Here is a 19,024-nt window from a genome sequence, read left to right as displayed (position 1 = left end):
TGTTTTTGAGAGTTTGGGTTCGGTTCAGGTTTTTAAAAATGTATATTTTCGGGTTCGGGTTTAATTCCGGTTTGGGCAAATTGTCTGGTCCGAACCGGTTTGCGGTTTTTAAACCGGTTTAAATTTTCATTGGTTTCAATTTAATTCTACCCATCATCTACCTGGCCTTATCAAACTCAAAAATAATTTGGACGGTGCACTGTTATTTTGGACACGCCCTGTAAATGTTATCTCGCGTATTATTCAGTACGCTGTTTTGAAAATAGTCACAAAATTGAAAACATTCTTCATTTTTTGCGGGTTCGGTTCCGGTTCGGGTCCAACGCCTAACAAAGTATAGGGTTCAACTCCGGTTCGGGTTTTTAGGAAATCGTAATTGGCGGTTCGGGTTCGATTCGGGTTTAATGAAATAAACCGCTCAAACCGGTTCGCGGGTTCGGGTTCAGTTCCGGTTCGACTCCCTTGTTTTGAGAAAAAAAATGAAATTTAAAACAGTGCAAAGCATTCAAGGAAAAGCTCCACTTGACTGTTTGCTTTTCGAAAATGCAGCAAGAAACATTTTTGTAAAGCAGTCACTGATGTGACAACAACAGGTTATTAGAATCCAGCAACTATGTTAGGATTGCCATACGTCAGGATTTTCCTTGTCAGGGAATTTAGCGTTTAAATCTGCGTCAGGGAGAAATGTTAAAACGTGCTTAAAAGTCAGGAATTTAAGAGAACAAAATATATGCTATGAAATTAATGTACCAACGGAAAAAGTTTCTAGTAGTTGGTTACAATCGCGTCTATACCTTGAAGCTAAAGAGGTAAACTGGCGGCGCGCATGTTAACGCACAAGCTAATTGTTTCGTTTTGCAGTGTGTGTGCGCACGTAACAATACCTGTTTGTTACCGATTGTCTAACAATACGCGTTAAATACACAAATAAAAATCCGCATCTCAAGAAAACACAGCATTCGATGCTATACGTGGGAAGTTTCATTTGCTTTAACTGTGTATCTAACATGCAAGCAACTAACTAACAACATAAAGTCGAATGTCGTGGGACAGAAAAACGTTTTCACAGTGGCATTTTATTTCAAGTTTAAAAAGGTCTTTGTGACTCTCAGCGTTTGTTTTTTTTCTAAGTGAAATTGGTCCGAACGGTTTTTAGAGTGGTAAAGGTTGGCGACCCCTGATATATGCGCTTATTGTTTTAAGGATAGTAAGAGTAGTGAGCTTAGCCTAATAAACTTAACTAAACAGAAGTCTACGCAGAAGTTAATTGGCAAGGATCTGAGTATCGTATCTACCTTTTTTCGTGTCGCCGTCCGTGTGACTTTCGAATATTCAAAATTTATTCCCTAATAGAAGTGTTCGGATTTCAAAATGATTAACGCAGCGGTTCTTAAACTAGGGTCCGGGGTCCTTTAGGGGTCGTGAGGCAGTTTTGCGGGGACCACGAAAAGATGGATATTCTTATTTGGCGTCAGTTTGTGCAACTGAATAAGTTTAAATCAAAATGAAAGTGAGAATCGACTCTCTCCATTGCTAAACAATAGCCTTTGTTGCATGATAACTAACAAAAATGCAGTTGTTCACGCACAACTGTAATGTTTTTGTCTTGTTTGTGATGTCAGATTAGGATCATTGTTATGCGCAATTTCGCATAAATAGCTAAAATCCTGCAATCAACTTTCGTTTTTCTGAAATACACATTCACGCTTAAGTACCGCGAGCCCTCGAAATAATGGCAAAGGGATCGTTTAAAAAAAAAGTTTGAGAAACACTGGGTTAACGCAACTGAGATAAATTTTGTCAGGGATTGTGTATCATAAAATAAGGCAACCCTAAACTATGTCATCTATTTTACAACTTACAATGCACAAATAAATAAACTGAAATTCCATCCCTGTTTAAGTTGATCGAGTCTTAATAAAAAATGGCAAAGACATAATAAAAACTCGCTACTTGAGTAAAGTAGCTCCCGAAATTTCGACATTGTCAAATCTGTGCTTCAGCAGTTTTCTGAACGCCGAAAAATGACTCACACGTAACACACATAGGAGCAGTTAGTTAAGATAAATTTTACACAATTTAATACGGTATAAACAAAGTCATAGAGCAACGAGATTATGAAACTTTTGGTTCCGCTTTAGTGCATAGAAGTTTTGAACATTTTTAGTGATTTTGTGTTTGTGAGATAGCACATTAGAAGTTAATAATCATCATCACGATAATCGGTGTCTAGACTCTAGAACAAGTTAAACACAATGTGTTGACAATTTTTTTCTTGTTTAACCGAAAAATGAGTAAAAACTAATAAAGATGTCATATTTGTGGAAAGAGATTTACAGAAGATGTATAATTGAAAAGATACATATAAGCTATTGCTGCCAGGCATAATATCAAGGCAAGAGAGCTCTACAAACTTGAAAAGATACATGTTGACACATACTAATGAAAAACCCCATCAATGTCATATTTGTGAAAAAAGATATGCCAGGGGTGATTGTTTGAAAACGCACATAATAACACACACCGATGTGATTTTCGTTAAATAATAATGCTTTCATAGAAAACTTCTCAAAATCCAAATAAATGTTTTGAAAAGTATTTCGGTGGAGAATCCCTACATGTTAAACAAAATGAAAAAAGATGTATATTTGTCACTATTAGAAGTAACAAAAATGTTTTGTTAATCATATTTGTCCCTTCTTAATTTTGTATGAGCACTCAGTTCATGCCACATATATTGTTGATGCTGAATATATTTTCAAAGAAAATTTACTCCTAGGCCAAAGACACGAACGATTTTGTTTCCCGTAATGAAATTCAAAAAATTGCTGACGAGCAGGCCAGGTTTCTTAAAACATGTAACTGTTTTCCTTGATTGTAACGACGCATGTAACTCGTCTTCGATTACAAGTTGCATGCTGTTATGTATGTTAGAAATTATTGTTTCACAATAGTTGATTCATTGGCTACAATGTGATGTTAATGGAAACAATCGTTACTAATTTAAATAACTTTACCCAGCAGTTCGTATGTTGAAGTGTGTTGTTTTTATTTTGATAAAAGTGTAACAATATGTAACCAATTTGTTGGCTTGCGTTGCAGAACAGATTGTAGCAGATACATTGTGCATTTTCGTTTACCTATTCATAACCGTTTCGTTCTACTAATTTTCACAGCAAAAGTTTCATCACACAAGAAGGGTCACGTGCACCACAGTGACTGAAATTTGATATATAAATTGGATTTCGAAGCATGCGCTAGAAATGGCATTGAAACAGAACTGTAGATTCACCATAGCCACTACATGCAGGATTCAACTCTTCGCTGATCGCTTGCTTTGATTTCAGTCGAGTGAGTCGAATTGCTTCCTGTAGTACAGTAACATGCAAAAGTGGAAGGTCGCAACTGCACAACTGATTACTCAGTTAAGGAATTTTCAGTAGCAAGCTGAAGCTAGTGGGCAGGTTGAATAATTTCTGTACTGGACGATATCATAATGTTTATCACGCACAGGTTTAATAGTTACCAATGGTCTGTTGAGGTTGTGTGCATAACCTAAGCTTTAAAAAATGTAAATGAACCAAGCTAAACGTAAATTAATACCAAATTAAAACTAAACAAAGATGTAAAACTCAGTCTCTACACAAAACACAATTAATTGTTTGTTTCCAAATGTTAGCGTACTAAAAATAGCAGTTTTATGATGACGATCTACTAGTATTTTACCTCTAAGTTATGGTTTACTCGTGCAACCTATGGTACTATATTTTTGTGCATATTGTGCTAAAACAGTAATAACATGTAACCTATTTGTTGGCTTGCGCCGCACAATAGTTGGAAGCAGGCACTTCGTGCCAATTCAGAAACCATTTCGTTCCACTATTTTTGCAATGAAAAGTTCACCACACAGGAAAGGGGGGTTCCAATGCGCCACAGCAATTGAATAGATGTTTGCAACCTAAATTGGATCAAAGCGTACGCTAGCGAATTGTTCAGCCAATTTGGCATTGTTCAAACGAGCGAGTCAAATTGCATCCTGTAATATGGAAATATTCAAAAGTGGAAGGGCGCAATTGCACAACTGATTACGCAGTTAAGAATTTTTGGTAGCGAGGTAAAGCTAGTGGACAGGTTGAATAATTTGTGTTCTGGACGATTTCAGTATGTTTACAACGCACAGGTTTAACAATTTACCAATGGTCTGTTGAGTGCATGATATAAAGAAGAAACTTTTAAAAATGTAATGAAGGAAGCAAAACGTAAATTATCACTACATATGTGGGTAATAGTTAACGAAGATTTGGCTTGAAAGTTTTAATCGCATGTGTAATTGTATCTATCCCACATAATTGTTGCTGCACATGAATACTAAAATTATTTCATTCGTGATTCTTTTATCAAATGACCTTGGTAGGTTAAATAAAGTAAGCACAATTCTACATATGATTTTGAGAGTGGTATTTTGTCTCATCTTATGATGGCTTGTTTGTTGCACATATTTGGTTAAGTACTGTATGAACCATTTGTCAGTGGCCCAACCGGTTGTTTCTAAAAAATACAAATGACCGTTGTAATCGGGCACGCTGGAAAAAAAGTTGTTGCACAGCTGACTGCCACATAGCGAAGTCAGTTGATGCCAGTTAACTTAAAATTTCATTTAAGAAGTAGATTTGGTTTTGCAAATAGTTCTCGATACCAACACTTTTATCAAGCAATAGCCATAGCACAAGCATCGCACAAGTGGGGTTTCGGCGTGGACTTGGAAAACTCAAACAATATCTGCAACACAGCTTTAGCAAAACATGCCGTTCATCATTTGTTTTGGTGAGCCAATCATTTACCCAATCCCATTTGCAAAGATGTTCAGTTGCTAACTCATAGTCAATAAAACGAACAGAACAACCTACAGGAAAGTATTTCATTGCAATCCACACAGCTTCATGTTTTCAAAGAACGGTGTAACGTACCAAAGTCGGCTTAGAATATTTCTGTTTAAATTCATTTTAATTGGTTGATATTAGGAAAATTATGGCCCAATGTTTGTTTCAACACTTCAACTTTGACATGCAACGTTTTTGTTGACCCTTGATTACGTTTTGCAAAAATGTCATGGCCCATCAGCTTACAACATGGCAAAGTTTCTATTTTATGGACTTAAATCATGTGAAAGTATTAAAACGATTTTTTTTGGGTGGAAATAAGAGCTGAAAAAGAGATTGAGTTAAGACAACATTTGGGTTGGATTTAGCATTAGGTGTAAATAATTTTATTTTGTGGTTATGGTTCCACCGCAGTATAGTAAGTCTGTTTGGCTCTATCCGTCATCTCAACAACACGAAACCTTACGTTAAATACTTAAGTAAGTATTTTGAGGAGTGAAATTTACGAAATCATGCGTGCAGTCGTTTAGCAAAACAAGCCAACAAAGCAAACTAATTGCGATAAAAAAAGAAAAAAAGATATTTTGATCAGTCTATCAGGTGCAATGTGCAACTTTACCTGTAGCAAGTTTATCCTTAAGGCCCGTTTACACTATACGTAGTGCGCCTGCCTATCGTTTTGTGCGCATATTGTGAGGGTATATGTGCGTAAAAGTTTTAGTTTTGTCAACTATAATTATAAGTTAATTGAGAAAAACATGATATGTGCCAATATAAAAAAATCACGTAGAGCATTTCATTTAGTAAACTCTAGTACGCACCGAAAATTGCAGTTTAAACGGAAGTGATGGTAAGCTCAGGTGCCACATAGTATGGTGTAAACCAGGATTTAGGGTAAGGACATATAAGTTGAAATATGTATTACGTAACCATAGGCGCCGAACACGGGTATGCCACGCGTTTCACAACCCATGAATTATTCGCATTCATTACAATCATGACAATTGTAACGTCTTCAAGAAGCATTGGAATTTGAACATTAGAGGGTGGTAAAAAAAACGAAACTGTGGGCGCTCGCTTAAGGGAGAAGCTTGAACACCGCTGTCCCGGGTTACACGTCAACAACCACGTGATGAAAAAGTTTTGCGTATGTGAACTAAATTTTGAGAATACAGTCCAATCTTTGTTTTAACTGCCTTTAACGCAATAACAACGACTGTCTAGTTTAACCGAAAAAAACAACGCTTTTTGTTACGGCACAAAAGTTGGTACATTTAACGTGTTAGCTTGTCAAAAGTTTCTGGCAGTTTAGGACATCGTTTGAAGTACACTAAACTTTAAAGTTAATAATGCGTCATAGATGATTCACTGCGGCGACACGTTGTAAACGAAACAAACGATTTTATAACGTATAAAACGATTTTGCTAGGCCAGAAGTGTACGGGCTTTGTTACTGAAAACAAAGCATTTTTGACGTCATTTTGTGACGTCGTATATATGGCATACCCGGGAAAAATTCGGCGCCTATGTACGTGACTATTTATTTGTCATTTTTTCAACGTTTGCGGACGTAAAACGTTCAACTAAATTTGTTTCCAACAATTTAGGAATTATTATTCCTTTCCTTCTTACCGAAGTAAATTATAAAATGCTAAAATCATGTTTCATGTTACAGCACTCGTACGTCAAATAATTGTTAAAAATACATATTACTTGATTAAACAACTTGAAGAGAAATGTGTTCTCAAGATTTGTGTTCTGAGCAGAGTAAAATTCGCGAGAAAATGTTTATCGAAAGTGGAAATCAACAACAACATACGATTCAAGCCAACAGTAAGAAGTCTTGTCGATGTAATATTTGTGAGAAAAAAATCAGCACCCGCGGAAATTTGAATAAACACTTGTTGATTCACACCAAAGAGAAAACCCATCGATGTAACGTTTGTGAAAAAATATTTAGCCAACGTTGTACTTTAAAAAAACACATGTTTTCTCACAGCAGTGAGAAACCACATCAATGTGATATTTGTAAAAGAACATTTGCCCAACGAGAACTTTTGAAAAGACACATGTTTATTCACTCAAATGAGAAACCTTATCGATGTGATGTTTGTGAGAAAAGCTTCACTGCAAAGGGAGCTTTAAAAAAAACACATGAGGAGTCACACCAATGAGAAACCTTATCAATGTAACATTTGTGAGAAAAGATTTATTGGCTGTGGAAATTTGAAATCACACATTATGACACACACCAACGAGAAACCCTATATATGTGAAATATGTGGAAAAGGAAGCAGACAAGTTGGAGATTTGAAAAAACACATGATGACCCACACCGATGAGAAACCTCATCGATGTAATGTTTGTGAAAAAAGTTTTGCCTTAAGTGGAACTTTGAAAGTTCACATGTTGATACACAACAACGAGAAACCCCCATCAGTGTCATGTTTGTGGAAAAAGATGTCGCCAACATGGAGATTTGAAGAAACACATGATGACCCACACTAAAGAGAAAACCCACCATTGTGATCTTTGTCATAAAGGATTTGCACACTTGGAATATTTGAAAAAACACATGCTGACTCACACAAAAGAGAAACCCTATCGTTGCGATTTTTGTGAAAAACGGTTTGCCCAAAATGGAGTTTTGAAAAAGCTCATATTGATTCACACCAACTGCGAACCCCATCGATGTAATGTTTTTGAAAAAACATTTTCCCAACGAGGACAATTGAAAAGACACACGTTGATGCACACCAACGAAAAACAATATCGATGTGATTTTTGTGAAAAAAGGTTTCGCCTAGTTGCAAATTTAAACAAACATATGTTGACACACACCACAAAGAAACTCCATACATATTTGTGAAAAGACTATGTGCTTTATTGAACAGAGACATCTTTACACACACCAACATACTGGTTGCTAAAAAACGATTTTTGGAGGTGGATATTTGAAACCAACATATTGGTCGAGAAAAAACTCTACTTTCTAATGTGATTCATTGGCTTGCCATAAGTGGTTCTCAACTTTTTTATTCTCGGGGCCATTTGGTATTTTTTAGGTGTGTAGGGAGCCGCAAAAAACGAAACCTTACGAAAATCATTAATTTGAAAGCTAAAATAGCAATGTTTGATGGTTTTCTGAGGTCTGGTGCGAGCCTCAAAATAAGTAGTTGGGAGCCGCATGCGGCCCAAATACTTATGTATTTTTCGGCTTGTTGGAGAATCACTGGTTTAATTAAATTGATTTCCCTGCATAGAAAAAGTTTAAATATTTGAAATCATGTAAAATAAATATTAAACGACCACAGTAAGATTTAAATGATCGAATATTTCATGTGTTGGGAAAACGAAAACAGTTACACATTTTTAGCGAAAAAGGTAGAACCAAACAAAGTTGTAAAAGTCAGTCTCTACACAAAACACAATCAAATCTTTGCTTCTGTATCGGACTCTGGATTTCATGGATCAACTTTGGACTTTAAATTCAAACATTGTGTCACATGCAACATTAGTTATGTATTTTGTTTTGTTGCAATGTCTTAAACGACCTTTCGCACATAAGTGTTTGCAACGTCTTAAACAACTTTTCACACGTAAGTGTTTGCAACTACGACAGAACATAATAAGCATTTCGCGTGTACGTGTTATAACTAATCTCGTGACCCGATCACTATATAAACGAGCATTTTTAAAACCTAAATGACACATACGGACAGATACAGTAAGATAATAACCCAGTGCTGTTTGGTAATCGTGTTATACGTTTAACCGCTTGTAGCGCTGTTGCTATGTTTCGTCAAAATATAAACTTGTAAATATTAACTATAAGCTAGGCGTCATTTAGACTTGATTTATTCAGCGATAGGTTTGTTTAGTCAGATTGGAATCAGATTCGGAGATTTTTCTATTGTCTACCTTTCCATGGGTCAGTACACTTCCAAATTTCTGCATTCCAAAAATAGTGACTCAGCAGTTTCATGATTACGACCTGCTGGTATTTTACCTCTAACTTATGGTTTGCAAGTGCAACTTATGGCATAATATTTTTGTGTTCATTCCGATAAAACTGTAACAACATGTAACCTATTTGTTGGCCGACACTTTGTGCATTTTTGTTTGTCTGTTCAAGCGTTTCGTTCTACTTTTTTTACAATGAAAGGTTCTCCACACAGAACGGGTCACATGTACCACAGACACTGAACACATATTTGATGTTTAAAGATTTCAAAGCATGCGCCAGCAAAAGCTTCAGCAGAAATGGCATAAGAATAGGACCGTAAATTCACCATAACCACTACATGCAGGTTTCAACTCGTCGCTGATCGCTTGCTTTGATTTCAGTCGAGTGAGTCGAATTGCTTCCTGTAATACGGGAACGTGCAAAAGTGGGAGGTCGCAGCTGCACAACTGATTACTCAGTTAAGAAATTTTCAGTAGCGAGGTAAAGCTAGTGGGCAGGTTGAATAATTTCTGTTCTGAACGATTTTGGTATGTTTATAACGCACAGGTAGTTTACCAATGGTATGTTGAGGTTGTGTGCATAACTTAAATAAAGTTTGGAAAACGTAAATGCAGCAAGTTAAACGTATATTAATACTACATATGGGTAATTTTTACGATGATTTCGCGTAAAAGTTTTAATCACCATTGTAATCGCTTGTTTTGACGTTTTACACATATTGTTGCATTCGATGAAGCATAAAACAAAAAATAGGGTAAAATAATATCAGTTCTGGTGATAAGATCAGTTTTAATGGCTTTCATTGCAGTTTTAAAAAAATTCAGACATTTTAACTTCAAGTGTAGATACTTTAAACTGTATCCCGTTGAAGCGTGCATACTAATTGGTAAGATATGTTGTCCATTGACTTGTGAATTACATCATTCTGTTCAATAACACTGGTAACTAGGTTTTTAACTTTCTGGCGGAGTTGACAATGATTACTGATTTACAGGTAGTGATTTTCTGTTTTGATAAGTTAATTAATTTTCTATACTTACCCCGTACGCAATACCCGTTAAGTAAAATAAGCACATGTTTTTGCAATACTACATACGATTTGAAAAGCGGTATTTTATCTGCAGTTTATCATGTGTTGGCTCGATGCTTTTTATATTTATGTTTTTTTTGTCACGTATTTATATCACTTGAATGTTGCACATACAAAACATTTTGTTAAGTACTGTACGAACCACTTTGCCAGTGAAATATGCGCGACCAATTTTAATGACGTTTGTAATCGAACACGCTGGAAAAGAAAATTGTTGCACAGCTGACTGCCACATTGCCAATTCAGTTGGCTTAAAACTTTAGTCGAGAAAAACTGAAACGACCATTTGACTTTGAATGTTTTGTTTATTACTAAGTTTTAGCTGAAACTTTTTGCTCATGTTTAGGCGAAAAGTAAAGTTTATTGATTGATATTTGTTTTTTTGAGGCATTTAGAGAGCTTAACACATTTGTGTTTCAAAGTTATTCACATATTGCTACTGAGGGGGAAAGGCAAACTATATTTTGATTTTTTTCTATGTTGGGAATTCAGCATCTGTCACATATCGTGAATTGAATTGTTTAAGCAACCGAAAATAGTTCCTTCTCTTTGTGACGTATTTCAAAAACTTTCGGAGTGTGCATATAACGCCAACGAATGACGCATTTCACGGACGGTTTTTATATTGCAAACATACCGACAAACTGACATAATAAAACAAAACAAAGCTGAAAGGGGGTTACCTGGTGGATATAGCAAAGTTTATCCTCGAAATGTTTTTCAAAAAAAAAAACGATGTTGAAAAGGCAACACTTGTTTTCAGAGATAAATGGAATAATTTAAATGAAATATATTATTATATTTCTTTCAGAAACCCCTTCAACGAAAAAGTTTTGACTTTTAAGCAATTTAATGAGTAATTCTGTTCATCATCAATAGGAATCATGCAACATTCTTATTTTTTTAACGTAGCATTTCTTGGATGTTTGCACAAAAATTGGGTGAAAAAAAAACATAATGACACACACCAATGAAAAGCCACATCAATGTGTTGTTTGTGAAAAGAGATTTACCCGAAGTGGACATTTAAAAATGCACATGATGACACACACCAAAGAGAAGCCTCATTGCTGCATTGTTTGCGAGAAACGCTTTAGTAAAAGTGGAAATTTGAAAAGCCACATGTTGACACACACCAAAGAAAAACCTCATCGCTGCACTATTTGCGAAAAACGCTTCAGCAAAAGTGGAAATTTGAAAAGACACATGTTAACACACACCAAAGAGAAGCCTCATCGCTGCATTGTTTACGAACAACGCTTCAGCGAAAGTGGAAACTTAAAAACACACATGTTGACACGCACCAATCGGAAACCTTATCGATGTGATGTTTGTGAAAAACGATTTACCCAAGGAGGTCATTTGAAAAACCACATGTGGACACACACCAAAGAAAAACCTTATCTATATCAAACTTGCGAAAAGAGATTTAGCATGAGGGGAAATTTAAAAACACACATGTTGACTCACACAGATCGAAAACCTTTTCGATGTGATGTTGGTGAAAAACGCTTCACCGCAAGTGGAAGTTCAAAAAAATCACATCACGACACAACACAATAAAGACTCGATTGTTGACACAAGGACAGGTTTGTCAGACGTGAAAATTTGAATAAACACGTTATGATACGCCCTTTAGAAAAAACAAACTGGTGTAAGATTTTGGATGATGTATGTTGACCCGCACCATAGTGAAATTCCCTTTGTGTGTTTTGTTAAATAAAAACGTTAGCATAAATGGACATTTTAAAACATGCTTCTTGGGGCATTTTAAATCTGTCTTGCAAATAGTTAAAAAGTTGAAAAATGTCCATGTGATAATTCAACCAATTAATTTACTTGAGTTGTTTTAACCCAGTCAATAATATACCACAATACAACGCTAAATCGAAAATGAAAAGAAATGCATTTATAACTGCTTGACACATAAAGTAGTGGTTTTCGAGATTTTACTTCTTTCGATAGTTTGGCAAAGCGACATGAAGGGTAGATTTAATGTAGTTTTGTAGCTAAATCACCTTGCAGTTTATCACGTCCCGGACAACACTAAGACCACATTAAAACTGTGAACTGAAAAGACTTGTTTTGTTACTTGCAATGAAAGAAGTATAATTTGTATCCACAAGTTATTCGTTGATGCTTATCACGAAACTGAAGATGTAAATCGTTATTTGGCGTGTTTTACGGATTATCGTTTCTTTTGTATCGCTGTGTTTCCTGTTACATCGTTATGGTGAGAAAAATAGATATTCCACCTGTTGTGTGGTCTCTTAGTTAATAACACGAAAGCTGACCACGTGTCGTATTTACAGCTGCTAATGTCAAAGTAAACAATAAACAGTTCTGTTGAAAAAAACACACGAGTATTACCACAACTGAAAAATAGCAGATATACGTCGTAAATAGGCATTGTGACAATATTAACGTGCATGTGCCACTTTGCTCCATTCTGCACGACAGGGTTTCCTATGTAAATTAATGAGTGGCAATTTCCTAAACCACATATGATACGAAAGCGAACACGTACTAAAGGCGGGTGTCGCAGCTGCACAATCGATTACTATAAGAGTTGTTTTATGTACGCATAATAAATGGTATTAGCAGCCCAGTTAAGTTACAGTGGCGAGATGAAGCTAGTGTAGTTAGTTTCGTTAAGCTAGTGGTTAGTTAATTTCGTTAGTGCGATTTCGTTGGTCTGCTATGCTGGTTGAATACTTTTCCTATGGCCTGTAATATTGGAGTAGAGAAACAAAAACCTTTTTTAACAAAAACTGTCAAATGAAGCAACTGACGCAAAATCAACATGATAGATTTTCCACAAATATTAGAGCATAAAAGTTGGTACTTGTAAATTGCAAGTTAAATGTTCAGTCTAAATCACCTTATTGACTCACACCAAAAATATTCTGCATGATATTTGGAAAAAAATTCCTCAACATGGATCTTTAAAACACACTTACTGATTCACACTGAAGAAAAAAATCCATACTTGTTGCTTTTGTAAACAACAGAGAATTCAAATCTTCTTCAATTCTAAAATTTTACTTTTTTAACTGTGAATTGTTTGTTTATATAACAACAGCACAAAATAACGCAGTATTTATCGTAATTTGGTGTGTAGTAGTGGGACCAAACTATGTGACGTGTTTCCATTTTTGTTGTGATGGTTTGTTAAATAAGTTGTTGACAAACTCAGTTGAAATCCCACCTGTTGACTGTTCTCTTATTTTTTAACTTCATGGAAGCTAGCTCTGGCCATGCGCAGAATCGCTTCCTGTAATACGAGAACGTGGTAAAACCGTTAGTCGCAGCTGCGCAACCCGTTAGTGTCTACATTGCTTCGTTTGCGCGCACCAAGTAGTCTTAGTAGTCCAGTTAAGGTTAACAGTAGCGAGGGAAAGCTAGTGAGTTATGTTAGTTAGATTGGAAAGGACGAATTTAGTTCGTCTGTCAGTTATGTTTAGAACACACAGTTCAAATTATTTTACTAGTGGTCTGTTATATTGGGTTATAATCGGAAAAGTAAAAATGTCTTGCATTACGTAATTGCAGATTGAAATAAACAAGCTACGCGGAGTTATTAGTAAACCTAGTTTAAATTTCCACAAAGGTTTGGACTTAAGTGTTGATACTACGTAAGCACTCATATATTATATTCATTGGCCTAATGCCTCCATACGTTTGTTTGGACTAGCAGGATTACTTTAGACTAGTTTTACTACCAAGCCAAATGTTAAATCACTTTAATTGTTGCGCAAGGCTTTGAAAATGTTTAAGACCCAATCCCATGAAGTACAATGACTTGTCTTAAATAGAACAAATGCATTGCAGACGTGACATCGACCGCTTCACGCACAGATAAGAACTTTTGAACCGAAAACATATATTCTGACACAGTGGTTCTTAACCTTTTTATAACGGCCGAACCCCTACGATATTCTTCAGCCTTTGGTCGAACCCCAAAGTTACCTCAGGCTTTTAACCTATTTTGTTTGGTGAGTCATAATTAGTTTTTGTTTAAACGTAATATCAGCAGTTACCGTTTGTCATTTTGTTAAATTCTGACTTCATAATACAAGCAACTTGTTTCAGGATTGCTTTAATTCCGGCAATTTTTAGTTTCTACCAAAATAAATCATTGTATTTTTAGCATCGGTAAACAAACATGAAAAAAATGAAGTAATAAGTGTTCGCTGCCAACAAAATTTCGCTGTTTTTTTGCTTAAGAAAAACGCACAATGCTCTTTGTTACGTCAACAAAGGAAAATAACACCTTAGCGCAGGGGTGCACAACCTTTTTCGCTATGACGGCCGCATCGCACATTCTTATCTAACCAACGGCCGTCATTTACCTGCTTTTTTGTTTCAAAATACTTGGTTTATAATATGTATTTGCCATCTAATAGCGCCCAGAAAGCCCACATTAATTACTTCGTGCACAGGTTGAACAGCACAGCGTGGAGATCAGTCCTAAGTGTTTATGATGTCATAATCTATTTTGTGTTGCTTGTGGTACCTTTTTTGTTCGCATTGTTTGCACACAATAGGCGTACAAAAAGTCTGACGCATATGGCTATTAATCTGGTAACAAAACTTTTTAGTACACAAAAACTGTTTAGAGCCGTTTGAAATTAAATATATTTAGCAAAATAGTTTTATTTACGTCACGGCCGCCAGTACATATATATTTTAATAAACATGTTAACGGACACACAAACTCAACTTTGCGGCGCCGTGCGGCCTTTCGGCCGCAGTTTGTGCACCTCTGCCGAAGTGCAACCTACCTGTGTTTTGATGTTTGGCAAATACAAATTGCTTTTCTAAGCGATTATGGACGCTAAAGTTGGACGAATACGAGTATTTATATTGTACTTCAAAAAGACCTTCATCGAACCCCTGATTCGGCGTTGCCGAACCCCTGGGGTTCGATCGAACACCGATTAAGAGCCACTGTTCTGACTTATTTACGCGAAAATAATAACTTTTGCTTGGTAAGCTTTGTAGGTTAAATTGATTGGATAAACGATTTGGCGATTTTACCAGTGCCACTGGAAAAGGTCCGATCAGTTGTTTGACCCAGTTTGTTACCAATATAAATGACGCTTGTAATCAGATACGATGGTAAAGGAAGTTGTTGCACAGCTGTCTATTCAGTTCATGTCGATTAGTTTAAACCGTACTCGAGTATTGGAGAGTTAAGCCCATGAGTTGAAACCAAAGCATAGCAGAACTGAAGGTTGTAACATTTCTTTTTTACGTAGTATTCTTGTTGTTTTATTGTGCCAGGCTACTCACACTAAACATAAACCTTACAAATGTGATGTTTGTGTAAAAATATTTGCAATAAGTGGTCATTCAAAAACACACATGCTGAAACAAACCAATGAGAAACCACATCGATGTGATGTTTGTGAAAAGAGATTTAGTCGGCGTGGAAGTGTAAAACGCCACGAGTTGACACACACCAAGGAGAAACCTCATCGCTGCACTGTTTGCGCAAAACGCTTCAGCAAAAGTGGAAGTTTGAGAACACACATGTTGATACACACCAATGAGAAACCTCATCGATGTAATGTTTGTGAAAAAAGATTTCGTCTAGTTGGGACTTTAAAAAGACACATGGTAACACACACCGAAGAGAAACCACATCGATGTGACGTTTGTGAAAAAAGATTTAGTCAAAGAGGAGATTTAAAACTGCACACATTGGCACACACAAAAGAGAAACCACATCGATGTGATTTTTGTGAAAAACGATTTCGCCAAGTTGGGACTTTAAAATCACACATGTTGATACACACCAAAGAAAAACCTTATCAGTGTAATGTTTGCGAAAAAAGATTTAGCCAACGTGGAAACTTAAAAACGCACATGTTGACACACACCAATCAGAAACCTTATCGATGTGATATTTGTGAAAAATGCTTTAACCGAAGTGCTCATTTGAAAAGACACATGTTGACACACACCAAAGAAAAACCTCATCGATGTGATGTTTGTAAAAAGAGATTTAGCATAAGTGGAAATTTGAAAACACACACTTGTTGACGCACACCAATCGGAAACCTTATCGATGTGATATTTGTGAAAAACGCTTCACCGCAAGGGGGGGTTTAAAAAGTCACATCACGACACAACACAATAAAGACAAACCCCATTGATGTAATACAACTACAGGTTTAACAAAAGTATATAAATTTCAAACAAACACTTTATGATGCATCTTTCAGAACAAGCACCCTGATTTAAGATTTTGAACTATGTATGTTGGCTTGCACCCATATGAAGTTCCCTTTGTGTGTTTTGTTAAATAAAATTGTTGTGGCACAAATAGACATTTTAAGACATGCTTGTGTCTGTTTGTAGAAATGTTTAATGCATTTAGAATTTTAGAAATATTTTTTTCTCCACATTTGGGGCATTTGAAATATATCTTGCAAATTGTTAAAAAGTTGAAAAATGTCCAAAAAAGAATAACAAATGTTGAACCATGTCACAATTTAATTCATTTTAGTTGTTCTAAACCAGTCAATAATACAACGCAACACATCGCTAAATCGAAAATGGGAATTCCATTTCATTTTGCTTGACATATAGTAGTTTTGGTTTTCGAGATTATATAAGTTTGCCAAAGCGACATGTAGGGTAAGTTTCATGTGGTTTTGCTAAATTAGTTTGCAGTTTATCACGTCCCGGACAACACTACGTCCATATTAATTTTGATGTGTTACTTGCAAAGTGATAAGTTTAATTTGTTGCAACAGAATATTAGCTAAAGCTCATCACGAAACTAAAGAATACAATGTAAATCGTCATTTGGCGTGTTGTGAACAAAAGTTGTTTTACGGGTTCCATGTTTTTTTATTACTGTAGTTTCTGTTTGATCGTTAAATGTTGGTGTAAAAAAACACCTGTTGTGTGGTCTCTTAGTTTTAAGCATGAGACTGACCATGTGTGGTACGTAAAGCTGCTAATTTAAAAGAGAGTAAAAATGCAAAGTAGTAGATATAAACATCTTCAAGAGGCATTGTGAAATCATTAATTTGCATGTGTGTATGTGTCACTTTGTTCCACTGTGCAAGACAGTGTTTCCCATGTGAACTTAATGAGTGGAAATTTCCTGCACTTGCAAAACCACACATAACACGAAAGCACAATAAAGGCGGAAGTCGCAGCTGCACAACCGATTAATGTTTAAATTACTTGATGTACGCGCAACTTATGGTCTTAGTTGTCTAGTTAAGTTATACAGTAGCGAGGTGTAGTTAGTATATTGGTTAGATTTGATTAGATTTAGTTCACCTTAGCTTAAATAAGTTTTAACTTATTATACATCTGTTAAAATCTTGTGGTTTTGTAAAAGTTCAAGATCCAATCGCCAGATATGTATGTTAAGTTTAGGCCTCATCATACAACGCAATGTTTATCGAAAGTATGAAGTATATTCCAGTTGTATAACGTTGACCGCTTCCGGCTCAAACAAGACTTTCGACTTGTAAGAAAACGAAACTGATCATATCTACGCGAAAATTAATTTACTTGTGCTCCATTACCTTTAGTGTTAAATTGATTCATAAATGAGAAACGATTGATCTATTTTCCCAATGCCGGTGGAAAATGTCCAATAATTAACCTTGCACACATGATGACACACACCAAAGAGAAACCTCATTGCTGTAATGTTTGTGAAAAAAAGATGTGCATTCAAAGGACAATTGAAATCACACTTGATGACACACACCAAAAAAACCTTATCGATGTGATGTTTGTGAACACAGCTTCACCGAAAGAGGAAGTTTGAAAAGACACATTATGATACACACCAACGAAAAACCTTGTCGATGTGATATTTGTGAAAAAAGATTTCGTAACCATCGAAATTTGAAACGGCACATGGTAAAACACAGTGAAGAGAAACTCCATGGATGTCAGTTATATGAAAAAGATTTAAGAGATATGTAAGTTTAAAAACACACATCGGGGCCTACTACACACCAAAACCATATCGATGTCATGTTTGTAAAAAAGCTTCACTGAAAAAGGAAGTTTAAATAGACACATGTTGACACACACTAATGAAAAGCATATCGATGTGATGAAATAAGCTATTGCTGCCAGGCATAATGTTAGACCAAGTATTGCTCATCCAGCAGTTTTTATTGTAAACAATCGACGTTTCGACGTCCTATACAAGACGCCTTCATCAGGATAATGACATAACTTGCAAGACGAATGTCTTTTAAAGCGACAAAATGCAAAACACACACATGTAAAACAGCGATAACAAGATCGCGCGCTGCAAACTCGCACCACCGTAGAGATAAAACAAGCTCAGTGGTGTAAAAGCGACCGATAATTTATCGGCATTAGAACATCTGTTTTAACGTTCATTGTGTTGGCGCGTGAATGGATGTTCCAAGACTCTAGGAAACTTCGCTTGTGGTAATCAGTTTCCTTCACCAACACCTGAGCAGCGGAAAAATTAATGCTGTGGTGGTGAGTCGTTGCATGGTTTGCCAACGCTGATTTCTTCGCATCATTCTTGCACACATCCCTTTCGTGCTCCTTCCGGCGCGTATTTAGACTTCTACCAGTCTCACCGATGTATATTTCGTCACACTCCCCGCACGGTATAGCATACACCACACCCCTAGTTGCAGTAGCATCTAGAGGGTCTTTTGGGTGCGACAGCATCTGACGTAGGGTGTTTGCTGGTTTGACCCCAACCGATACTCCGAAGTCGGTTAACATGCGACGGATTATATCTGTTAACCTTGGTATGTAAGGTAAGGTGACGAAGGCACGTTCTTTGTACTGGATTTCTTTCCGTGCAACCTTTTTGTGATCACGGAGAATCCAGTTCGGGTAGCCATTTAACCGCAGGGCCTCGTTTACCCTGTGCAACTCCGCCTGAAGCAATGCTGGGTCTGTCGTCAAGCGTCTGGCCTGGTCTTTGAGTGCTTTGACAACAGCCCTTTTCTGGTACAAAGGATGATGGGATGTGAAGTGTAAATAGCGCATGGTGCTGGTCGGCTTGTGGTACACCCGCGTGGAAAGCCTACCATCCGCCGCTTTCAAAATTTCCAC

The 19,024-nt window shown here is 36.4% G+C and overlaps 1 protein-coding gene and 1 pseudogene across 1 annotated transcript; both read left to right on the top strand.

Annotated features, from left to right (window-relative positions):
* LOC145218176 (uncharacterized) overlaps window positions 1-19,024 on the top strand; it is a 280,341-nt pseudogene that overhangs the window by 192,894 nt on the left and 68,423 nt on the right.
* LOC145217993 (uncharacterized) lies at window positions 10,754-16,941 on the top strand. Its single transcript, XM_080085394.1, has 2 exons — window positions 10,754-11,494; window positions 15,224-16,941. The coding sequence occupies exons 1-2, from the start codon at window positions 10,895-10,897 to the stop codon at window positions 15,983-15,985; spliced, it is 1,362 nt and encodes a 453-aa protein (XP_079941520.1). The 5' UTR covers window positions 10,754-10,894; the 3' UTR covers window positions 15,986-16,941.

The sequence above is a fragment of the Phallusia mammillata genome, chromosome 3 (assembly GCF_965637545.1).
Source record: "Phallusia mammillata chromosome 3, kaPhaMamm4.hap1.1, whole genome shotgun sequence".
Classification (NCBI taxonomy): Eukaryota; Metazoa; Chordata; class Ascidiacea; order Phlebobranchia; family Ascidiidae; genus Phallusia; species Phallusia mammillata.
Note: the sequence above shows the minus strand (reverse complement) of the source record. Positions and strands in the feature narration are given on the sequence as shown.